Raw genomic sequence first — 12,611 nt, 5'->3', positions numbered from 1 at the left:
ATGACCCATAACTAATTCCAATGAAAGACACGTTGAAGTAGAAGGCCATCATGCTGTTTGGAAAGGTGAAAATAAAAAATATATACGACTGTGAAAAATCATATAGATAAGGGTCACTAGATTTGTAAGTGTTATCGTCAATGTTAGAGAAACAATCGCATTTTACAGCCAAAGTATATTACCAATTATATATTAATGTAAAATACACATAAACAAGACCTTTCTCCTCCTTTTCAAACAAATTTAACCGGTTCTTTTGAGCCTAGCACCTAAAAACTGTCTGAAAAGGTTTGCACTCCCCTCTTTCTTAGAGCAATATATATGGAGATATGGAGATATGGAAATGTTTTAAGAATTTACTGAAGACACTGTCTGTTATGGAACAAATAAAATCACTGAGTGTTTATGCTCCTTCATGCTGGAAGGGGAGGGAGGGTCAGTAGCCTAATTTCTACCAACAAAATGATTTGTCTTTTCAAAGGCAATCTCTTTCAAATGGGTAATGTGCAGCGCTCTACGAGTGGGTTGGGCGGAGGTGGGATCCTGTCTCTGAGCGAATTTGTCATCAGCTATACGCTACTGATGACCCATTCTGAGATATTGAGGAGAGAAGATGACTTCAGTTTAAAAGTGCATTTCACACAGGGTCGGAGAGTTAGAGTGGAGTTGGGAGGGCAGTGTGAGAGCAGACCGTAAGATGAGCGGTATTGTTGATATAGGCCTATATATAGGCCTGCATATCATGTAAAAGATCTATATAGACCTTGTCAAAAGTAGCTTAATATTCTATTGCACATATTCCTGAATGAAAAGCATGCTGCAAAAAGAGCAGCCAGCAGAAAACGGACTTTGTCTATCCACCAATTTCTCCCAGACCCTCCGTCCAAATTATAATTAAGAATTTTAGTGCCAATGATTATGCCTTAGGTTTAGATGAAACATCCCACTGAGAGTGCTCTTACAGAACAAGTAATTGTACAAATTAAATTGATATAATTTTTCAAAAGATTTAGGAACTTGAAGACACTGTCCATTATGAAACAAATGAAAAGATTTAGCGGGCTCAATGCTGGAGGAGAGGGGCGAGTGAGTAATTTATACAGACAGAACAATCTATCTTTTCAAAGGGAGTGTTTCATCGGTCTGTAATGGGCAGGGAATTAACATAGCATTGGGCTGGAGTGGGGGAAGGTGAGCGAATCCACTGTGGGCTGGATGTCACAGTTATTGTCTGCTGTCCTATATACAGTAGCATACTGCAGGATACTTTTCTATCCACTCTCAATCCCGCTGAAACCCAAAATCCTTATTCCTGTCTCGTATGGAAATACCAAACTTGATTTTGTAATCCATAAGTTATTATCAAAGTCGACTCCGCTTATTCATGTCAAATTAGGCTAAAACATTTTCCCCGCTTCTCGCGTGTTGGTTGCTACCTGGGCATAGGCCCAATGAGAGAGTGTGTGATGACGGTATGAGAGTAGATAAGGACATTTGAAAAACACAAGTTGTGCCGGTCCTCGTTAGAAAGCGTTTTGAAATACGGGGCCAACATCATACCATTGAACCCTACATTTCCGTCAACTTTGCTCCTCTCAGCTGTTTTCCCTCGCTCATTCCGCTCATTAGCAATCCTTCCTTAATCTGGATGCAAAACAAACAAACACTGCTCCACAAAGAAATCAAGCTCAATTACTCCAACAAACTGCCTTTTCGTACCAGGGTATGTAGATGATGACGGGGGTATTTTTAGCTCTCGTTTGAAGGGCCCTGAGCACCTGATGATGACTAAGTGCTATGGTCTGAGACAGAGAGATGTTTAAACAGGGAGAGTAAATCCAATGAACAAGGCTCTGCTGCCTGTGAAAATGAAAGGGTTGTTTTCTCTTCTCTGTTATCTTACCTCTGGAAATGTGTGTGGAGACGTGGGAGGAGAAGACACTACAAGGCAGGAAGCGACAGCAGGAGCTCAACACCCAGTAGGTTTTGTCTACCTATGCCTGAGTACCGATACTAGGGATGCACCGATTGATCGGCCAGCAATCGGTATCGGCGGATATTGTCCAAAAATGTGCAATCGTTGATCGGGCGATTGCTTTAAATGTCCGATTATTCAGACAGATTACTGATTCTAACCTGGCATGTTAATTTGTAATAATGATAAAGTTTAATTGTAATTGTAATGTTTGTATCTGGATAGAAGACATTGGATTCAGTATTGAACTTTATAAACAAGGTGCTTTATTCACCATGGGTCTCCTTTTTCTTCTACCAGAAAATGCTCTTCCTTATTTCCTTCACCATGAGGGCCCCATCATTTTCTGGGCCCTAAAGGTGTACACACATATGCTACATCATTGTTTTTCATATTTTTTTTTATAGAAATTGAATAATAAAAGTTGTTCCACCACTTTGTAGTTGTATGGATGTGTGTTCATTGAAAATAATCATCAAAAGCAAAATATATATTTTATGTTATGCCAGGGGACAAATAGGTACATAAATAACAAATAATTGGAATCAGTATTGGCCGATTGTGTTATGAATAATCGTTAAAGGCCCATACTGGCGCATCCCTAACTGATGCTATCGAGGGCAAGGTTGGGGTCAGTTGAATTTGAACTCAGTCAATCAAAAATAAATTGAAATTACAATTCAATGATTACTAATAGGGCATTTCCCTAAAAAGTCATTTCTCAATACACTGAAATGGATAAGCTTTTTACATCAAAAGTTTTTACATCTTTGAATTTTTAATTTAAATATATTCTTGAACTGACTGAATCTAAATAAAATTGACCCGACCCCAATCCAGGGGGTGATGATATGAGGCCTCGCTCCATCCATCCCCTCCGGGGTTCTATTGATGAAGCAGCATATGATACCTCCCATAGATTAATAGACTAGCCTCCTAGCATCTATCTCTATCTCCTCAGCAGAACCTTGCTGAGGCTGAAGTATCGGTTGACAATTAGCTCCAGACGCAGGCTGAATTCAAGGAAGTGCGCGTCAATACAAGTGATTGAGAAACACAGTCCTGTGCTGTAGCACTTCGTTTCCAATAATGCGTCAGATAGAGTGGGCAGCAAAACACAGTTCAGAGGTAAAACAATATACCTCGGTGAAGGCTGATATTCTCATTCAATACTTAAGCAATAATGCCCTCTCTCATTAGCCGTGATTTATAACAATATTGACGAAATCACATATCTGAGGGCATTATTGCTTTTATACAATGGTTAAACAACAAATGTCAACATTTTAAAAAAGAAACCAATGATTTAAGTATTTATTTTGTGATCGATTGTGGTGGTTTTTGCCCTGCGCTGAGAAATATAGTTCCCAAAAAGACAAACATTGTCAAGATGTGAAGAAAATAAATTTGACTACGGCATATGAATATCATAACAGATGATTTTATCATGATTAAATCACAATGCTTGATTTCATAAACCCATTGTATAATGTATGCTGTGTTCACTTTGAATTTCATTAACACTGTAGGTTAGCATATGATTACCTACGATGTGCTGCAGCTGCACCTTGAATCATTCGACGTTCTGATTAGTTTCATGGTAAGTGTGTGTCACCCTCGTGAGATCCATCGCACTGAATACATTATTAGTCAACGCTGTGTGTCACTATGCAAACAAACCAGAGGTTAGTGGATGATTAGCTGGTGGCAAATACCAGCCTGGGAGGCCGGAGGTCTACCATTGGAGGAAAGTGACATATTGGCTCTTGTATCCCAGCAGCCGCAAATAGTGCCTGTGATAGTGCTTACGGCCCTCTCCCCTTTCTCCTTGCCTGGAGAAATGTCACACAGCCCACTCACATTTAAATACACAGGGATTAAATGTGTCTGTGGCTCACCTCCATCATAAGTAAGAGATAACTAATACAACACAGCAGGCAGCGACACAAGACGGGCATATTGGCCTGTTTGTTGGAAAAACAAGCTGGGATACCGGCTGTCCACATTGTTTATGCATTTATCCTTCTTCAGATCACCAGTGAACTATCACAGATAGTACAGTAGCCTGTTCATACTGTGTGGCCATTTGACTGAAGCTACTGAAGCTTTCCTGCTTTACTGCTCTGTTTCTAATTAATCACATACTATTGGGGGTTATGTTCGAAATTATCATAATACACAATACACACATGGATCATTGGTATCATCATTTCTCATAACAAATTCTCTACACACCTACTGAGTTCGAAAGATAATAGCTTCTGACAGAAAATGGCTTGTGGCAAAATTTAAAACAACTGTTCAGTCTACTTTGGAGAAACAAGTGCATCATCTTCTTATCTTATTTTCATCACTCAGACTAGCCCACAGTGTAGCATTTCTGCCGAGCACCATTGCTTTCTTATTGGCACAATCAATAGAGAGTGGGTGTTAACAATCCTTTGCCAGTAACACCAGAAATAAATAGAAGAGAGAACTTACGGACCATACTGCTATTTGAAGCATATTCATTGCACTCTATAGATCCAGAGCTGTGCACCATCAGTATGTGAGCGATGCGATTGGAAATGCAAAGGCCTCCATTGGCGCCACATTCATCAAATAGATTTTTTCCTTCCCAAGTGGCAGAGTAGAAATTATTGTTCTAAATAGCCTTGTATCATATATCCGCAGTTTTTGGGGGGTTTTGTTTTATTTATTATGGGCCGATACAAGTTTGCTCTTTTGTTCAGACAAAATAGAAGCTGGGTAAATAACACGGTTCTAGATTAATGCATTTACGGCACATCGCTGCTTGATTTTCTGGGAAGAAGATGAGGGCATTGCCTTGCTTAGCCTGCAGAAAGACAGTGGAGGCGCATTTACAGTGATAAATTAGACCTGGTTCTCCCCACATTATTCAGGACACAGGTCTCTGACAGAGAAGAAATAAAGGGTTGTATTAGGAAGCACACATGTATTATTTGAGACCCAAACAACAACTCCTGACAAAGATAAAACATAGAATGCTGTCACAGAACGGTGTAGCCAGAACAACAACAAGGGAGTTCTACACTACATACAGTAGAATGTATGGTCAATATATTGCTTCATCCTATGTAGCATGCTAGTGTGGATATCGCAATGCAGCCTATGGGTTCTAGATCTCAGGCACATTTCTTAATTCAAGTGTATGTTCTTTGTTTATACAATTTACAAAAGTCAGAGCCATGTGTTTAATACTAGAGACTAACATTGGTGTTACAGAAATAGAACACAGGTTGTTTGCCAGTAACAGCTTGTCAAATAATACAACTTCCTAATGTTATTAACACCTTGAGGGGGAATCCACTGCCTTTTCTCTCTTGGTATTTCAAATGAGCAACTTCTTCCCACATGCCAAACACAAGACAGAAGTGCAAAACAGCAGAAATCCACACTTGAATAGAACAAAAAGACTGACAAACCCTCAGCTTCATTTTATTAAAGCCTCAGTAATTGAATTGTTGAGGGAAACGTGTAAGGATCTCTGTGAATAGGCCCGACAGAGAAGAAAAATCAATTGTAATCAACATGAATCGTTGAGTTCGGCCTTGTGGATTTATTAGTAGTGGCTTTCAACACTATGGAAGCTGCTTCACCTGGATAAGAGCAGACTTGACTTCCTGACTGTGCCAGTCCTACCAAGTCCTGCCAAAGTCCAGACAACCCAATCCTGTACGGTCCAATGCCCTGCTCACCCTGGGCATCTTATACACAATTTTATCTGTGATCCTGGTGGAGCAAGAGTTATGGTAATTAATGCTAAAGGTTTTATCAGTGGGTGCCTTTCAGAATTGTTCGAACCAGGTCAAAATGTCAAAGTGTATTGCTGTGTGAGGTCATCCAATGGGACTCAAGAGGAGGTATTATTATTTCTAAAAATGCTTTCCCTATACAACTCATCACATGTATAGTGTCCAACTCTAATTCATATAATCACTGCACTTACAAATGTACCATACAGTGGAGTAAGTGACAGTGTAAAATATAGTAAATTACAGTAATTATATGGTGCCATTACATGATTACAGATTATATTATATATAATTGCATAATTAAAGTAAATGACATATTATTATATATTCACTCCAACTGGCTTTCATGTCACTGTGTTGTCATGTTGTGTACTATACACCCTAAGCTAATACCTACAGTTGGCTCAAGTTTAGCAGGTTTGTGAGTGTCTTCCACACAGTAGACTCAATTTGGAATTCTAGTTTGGCCACATACCCATTGCGTACTATTTGGATATATCAGGCCCTGTTCAGGTTATTTCTCTATAAAGAATATCTGTTGAAACAGGAAAGGTAGAAGTCCCTACCTTCTGCTCTGTTCTGCTTCATTTATTTCTTGATAAATTCATCAGGCTTTTATGAATGTGTACAACAGTAACAGTTCCTTCCTTGAGAGCCCACTTTGCATGAATCAGCCTGGAGAATAGTGATGGCCGTGTTCACGCCTGCATTGACAATAAGACGCTGTCATCTCTGACACATTGTGGGGACCAGCACAGCGCAGAACCCCCAACAGTAAGTGCTTCAGCTAGGACCTAATTTACGAAGTCGAAGTGTTTGCTCACAGAAATAAAACCGTAACACGAACCATGACACAAACTTGGGCAAATACAACACTGTACACTGTACTGTACTGTGTGTTGATGGTGATGCCCCCCCCCCCCCCCCCCCCGTGACAGTTCTAGTTCTAAGTACTAGATTAAGTGCATGGTGTGGGCTACGGCATGGATGGGAATGCCAGCTATGATAGGATGGCTAAAAGTGGAGCACTCCTATTCCAGTGGTGGTTGAGTGTGCCCTATCAGAGACAGCCCCGGTAACGAAAGGCCCCTGCTGTTCCCTGCCAAAGACAACCTTCAGAAATCACACTCTCACTCCCAACAGGAAACTTCCCCTTTTACCAGCACTTCACTATGGCCTTAATAATAAAATATGATGAAATAAAAATGGGAAGAGTTTTAAGGTGGACTATGTGAATTAAACACTTGAGCAGCAACATGTGCTGCCAATCACTGAGATATAAGGAGTTCATTTTTAGGTCCAGGACAAAGTGCATGTATAGTATCAGTGAAATTGTGCTTATTCGGACAGGTTGTGCTTATGCAGACATATCAAATAGCCTTCTTGGGACACTAGAGCAAAGAATCCCCTTTGTTATCTCCCTGTGTGAGAGAAGAGAGCATAAGGACATGGTCCTCTGAGAGGATGTGGCTGCCATTATCTCTGTCACCTGACACAGGGGCAACACAAACCACCCATGATGGATCTCTGCCTTCTCCTTTTGTTTCTCAAAGGTAAATATGAGAGCAGTCATTTGCTTGTCCTCTAGGACAATCTCGCCGTCTCATCTTTGAGCAGCATGTCAATCCTGATCACTAGATACATTAGATATCTGCTGGAATGTCATGAATGATTGATTAGGCTTGTGCTTTGATGTACCCCAAAGACTAGGCAAAACCAATGATATCATGAGAACAATGTCTGTGCCTACGCATGTCTATGTCCCATTTGCAGAAGAGGTAGTACATCTTTGAAGACTTTACTGAGAACTACAGTACAGTCCATTCGCACACTGTGCAATTAATTACTGAGTGGATTTGTCAAAGCATGTCAGCCTTTGCTTTATAACCCCAAGATAATGTAAAGAATAACAATAATATGCAATGAAAATGACTTGAGACAGCATAAACATGTGTTCTGTGCTGATGTCCCTGATGACGTGATAGACACACATACATTACCGTGCTGTAGGTCATATGTTAGACTCCCACTAGACCACCAGGGTCAGGGTTCACACAACCAGATCGGACGCAAAGACCAACACAGTGACATATACATCCATGTGACCTCAAGAAATAATGGGAAAAAAAACAACTCTTTTGCTGTATGTTTCCTTTGCTGAGAACTGTCCTTGTTCTGAGGCAAAACAATAGAGAAAACTAAGTGAGGGGAAATTGTAAGGACTAACCCAATTGATCAGAGGGCTGCCTTAGCTTAGACCATTGAACAGAAGCTTGATTTGATAAGACCTCTGATCCAATAGGGAGGAGACAGGTCGGCCTGCTCAGACTGGGAGGCACACACAGACTGTTGTTTCCCCTGCTCCCTGGGCCCTGAGCTAGGCTTCCATCCAAGACCACAGAGAGCACTACAGAACACAATGACTGTCCAGGGGGAGACATTCAACTGCCACCAACCAAATTACTATGTTATACATAGGCGAAGAGAGTGCACCAAGTCACTCCCTAAATGGATGACAAGTCAGGCACTACCTGCAAAAACAACACAAACAGTAACCTAGGTTCCCAGTTGTTGTTCTCGGAGGTGTGCGAACAACGTGATTTGGATGTATGGCTATGTAACAATTCAAAAGGTGAAATAATAAATCCCTGCAAATATATGTTTTTATATATATATATATATATATATATATATATATATATATATATATATATATATATACAGTACCAGTCAAAAGTTTGGACACACCTTCTCATTCAATGGTTTTTCTTTATTTTTTATTATTTTCTACATTGTAGATTAATATTGAAGACATAAAAACTATGAAGGAACACATATGGAATTACAGTATGTAGTAAACAAAAAAGTGTTAAACAAACCAGAATATGTTTTGTATTTTAGATTCTTCAAAGTAGCCACCTTTTGCTTTGATGACAGCTTTGCACACTCTTGGCAAGGTGTGTCCAAACCTTTGACTGGTACTGTATATATATATATATATATATATATATTATTATCCGTATATATATATATATATATATATATATATAAATATTATATTATTATTTATATATTTTTATCACCAGATATAAATTAATATAATGTAATTGCATCATGTTAGATAAGCTATGCATTGTTGAAATAGATCATTGATGTATTTTCCAGGTAAGATTGAACTGTATTGAAGTATTAAACTCTATTCTAACTAATGGGTAATGTCTGATGTTGCATACTGTTCACATGACCTTTCTTGGCTTTGAGCACATTTTAGTGACCAGAACTGCCCCTCAATACACGCACAAGCACGCACGCACACACACACACACACACACACACACACACACACACACACACACACACACACACACACACACACACACACACATTTTATAATGATAAATTCATCCCTCTGCACCCTCTAGTGTAGACACCGATACACATACTGTAGAAGAGGCTATACTCGCACTTGACATTGCACTTGTAAGGAGTGTGAGATGACCATAGTGTGTATCCCCACCATCACACCGTCATAGCCTACTTGAGGGCGATCCCTAAACGAGTATTTTGTATTATAGGTAACCCGAAGCAGCTCTGCAACAATTACGCACATTCCCGAAATTGAAAAGTGCTGTTAAAAACTTTAATTCTGACACATAGCGCCGTAAAGGCACCGCAATGTGGGAAAGACGGATCTCTGCGCCATACGTTATGGGTCCATTACTGAAGGCATGTGCCACACAATGTCTAGACAATTATATAAAGTACATTGATTAAACATTCTAAACAATGAATTACTCTTAACAACATTTTAAAATCCATTGCATTTCTATGGAAAAGACACACCAGCCTCCTACAAAAAAACGCACTTTATCTGAGCTTAGGTTGTCATACAGTATCCTAGGGAATGGGGAATGAGGAGGTGGCATTCATGGGAATCTGTTGTCGAATAACGGCTGATTTAGTGTTCCAAAACAAGTGGTACACCAAGTTACAAGACGGGAATAACTCAATGATAAGTCAATTCAAGGTATTTGTCTGTCGGTAAGTTGGTATACTCACAGTTGCTGGCCGCCAGCGCGGTACTGAGGACGCCGAGCATGGTGACACTGACGGCTATGGCCAAGGATGACATTTCCACCTTGCACGCCACGGACGAGATATCCAACCTGCTGTACCCTAAATCCTCCGCCTGTGAGTGAAGATAGCTCCGATGGCGTGTGCCTCCTCTGAGTGTGTAGTAAGCTACAATATTATTCCAGCTGCGTCGACCTCACCTCACTACCACAGAACCTTTAAGAGGCAGGACTGTCAGCGCGCGCTCACAACACAACATCCTCTGCTCGCTCGATCTGTTCCCAAAGCTATGTCATATCGACGTGACTCTCTCTCTCTCTCTCTCTCTCTATCTCTCTCTCTGTCTGTCTGTCTCTCTCTCTCCCCCTCTCTCTTTCTCTCTCTCTCTCTCTCTCTCTCTCTCACACACACACACACACACACACACTCTCTTTCTCTCTCTCTCTCTGTCTGTCTCTCTCTTTGTCTCTCTCTCTCACTCTCTCTCTCTCTCTCTCTCTCTCTCTCTCTCTCTCTCTCTCTCTGGTGAAATAGCCTTAATAAGTCCGATTTTGTTTTTAGATGTGCTGCATGATGAAGCATGGCGCACTTCATTTGTTATGAGTATATTTTACGTTGTGGGGCTCATAAAGAGTGACGAGGTAAGGATGGGTGCGATGTTAAAATAGGCTGTGGCAACCGCTTACACCGTTCAGCACCACGATGTAATGGACAGCTCCACACACTGTAGGCTACGCTCTTCATTGGACCGCCAGCCAAAAAACAAGGCAACTTAAAATACTTCCTATCTGCCTTTACCAACTTATTCTTTTTTGTGTGAGTTTCTCATGAGGTACTTCCCTCCAGATATCGTGCCACGGGCTGTATGTTTTACATGTTTGAGACCGAGACTACTGAGACAGTATAAAGTACCACACTGCGTTTTCCCATCTCTCCCTTTATTTGCTTCAGTCCTCAATCATTGCCTGCAGGCGGTCACCAGGCTATCGCAGCGGTGGGAAACTGCATTCGCGCAGCAGAGTTATTGGAGTCTCGGCTGACTTCTACAGTCAACAACTCAACACTCAAATACTGAATGTAAAACCAGATATGTCGTAGGCTTGGATGTTTATCGATATTTGGTAGCTTTGGACAGGTGCATTACCTGACAGTAAGGGCCTTACAAAGAAAAAAGCCAAGCTGCATGTGTTATATTTTGGGTTCTTTAATGCAATGCTTTACTGTGAAGCCAAATAAAGTATTTACATGGTCAAATGAGCTCAGTATTATTCAAGGTAACACATTTTTTGTAAGTAAACTAATTGAATAATAAAAGGAAACAAGGATATACCTGGATGCACTGATGCATAACCTCCTATTAGCACCATTTAGATCACATTGTCCACCTCGGGAGTATGAATAAGCTGTTCATCTCTAATTTATCGATTATTATGGTACATTACTGACCTCTGAATCATGGAAAACAGCCACATTACAGTCATTTACAGCACGGCACATAACCTTCATCACCTGCTTTCATCTGCCTTTTACCTGACATCCCCCCATACTCTGGCAGAATCTTCCATTAGCATAAAAGCATGCAGGATTCATTTATCTAACACCTCTATGGAAGCACTCCCCATGCATAACGCTAGGAATCCTGTCAGGTGTCAGCCATATGATGGCTACACTAAAGTGCTATTAAATTACAGGGCCATATTTGACACCTTTTCCCAGACCTACAAATATGGTACAGAGTTCAACACAATTTCCACTTGACATGGGGCCCCATGAAAAATGTATATTTTCTCTTAAGGTTTAGAAGATTGCGGCAAATTGAATATTTAATGAGTCTGAATAATGAACTACCTGCATCCAAAAGGCATTAAAATCAGCAAATAGAACCTTGGGTTCGGACATGCTGGCCTCGGCTTTGTGGATTTGAAAACAAGAGGGCACACATCTCAAGGCGTTCTTCCAATGTGATCAAGTGACAGAATGACGAATCCAAATTATTTGAAAATGTATCTTAAATGTCTACTTAGGTGATGTATTCTTGAATAAACTGACATGTTAAAGGTTTTACATTGCAACTAACAAATATAAAGCAATGTAACTCACTGACTCATTGATTGATTGATTGGTTGATTGGTTGATTGATGTATTGATTTATTGAATTATTGATTTATTGATTTATTGATTTATTGATTTATTGATTTATTGATTTATTGATTTATTGATTTATTGATTTATTGACTAATTGGTTGGTTGGTTGTTAGTTGATCATTGACCACTGACTAATCCATTGATGAATGCATTGAACATGCTTGGCTGAGGTTGCAATGACATATCCCACCATGCTTGTAATGGTTAGGAGTACAAGACTATTCTACTGCAAATTAAATTAAATGACCCAAAACTGCCCGACACTGACTCTCTACCCTGACTCCCAGCCACATAATCAGAAGGATACAGACAGGATTAAATAGTCACACATTAATAAAATCGTTCGTCATCTCTGGCCCTCTGGTTTGAAGCAGAGGGTGTTGTTCAAGGTGTGGAGAGCCTCCATCTGGCCTCCTGCATTGGTGATGTCTCTGTACCCACTGGGAACAGCTGCTCCTCCACATGTCCTTGTGTCCCTCCCTTTTACATCACTTTACCGCTTTACTGCAGACCATCTGAGTTTGCTGAGGGCTCAGTGCAATACAGCAGAAGTCGAGTATACTATTCAACAGCTTCTCAGCAGATGTATTATATTACATGTGTGCTGAGGTTTGTCAGATGTGCAGTGTTCCTGTTGATTG

The 12,611-nt window shown here is 40.3% G+C and overlaps 1 protein-coding gene across 1 annotated transcript in view; it reads right to left on the bottom strand.

The window, feature by feature from the left end:
• The window catches only part of LOC310813341 (contactin-associated protein-like 5), a gene marked incomplete at both ends in the record, with an annotated part of 52,441 nt that extends 42,558 nt beyond the window's left edge, over positions 1-9,883 (bottom strand). The window contains one exon of the mRNA XM_083682282.1: positions 9,811-9,883. Within this exon, the coding sequence (XP_083538408.1) occupies positions 9,811-9,883 (73 nt within the window). The remainder of the gene's footprint in view (positions 1-9,810) is intronic.
• Between the last annotated feature and the right edge of the window lie 2,728 nt (positions 9,884-12,611).

Source organism: Argentina silus (genome assembly GCF_951799395.1).
Source record: "Argentina silus genome assembly, chromosome: 12".
Classification (NCBI taxonomy): Eukaryota; Metazoa; Chordata; class Actinopteri; order Argentiniformes; family Argentinidae; genus Argentina; species Argentina silus.
Note: the sequence above shows the minus strand (reverse complement) of the source record. Positions and strands in the feature narration are given on the sequence as shown.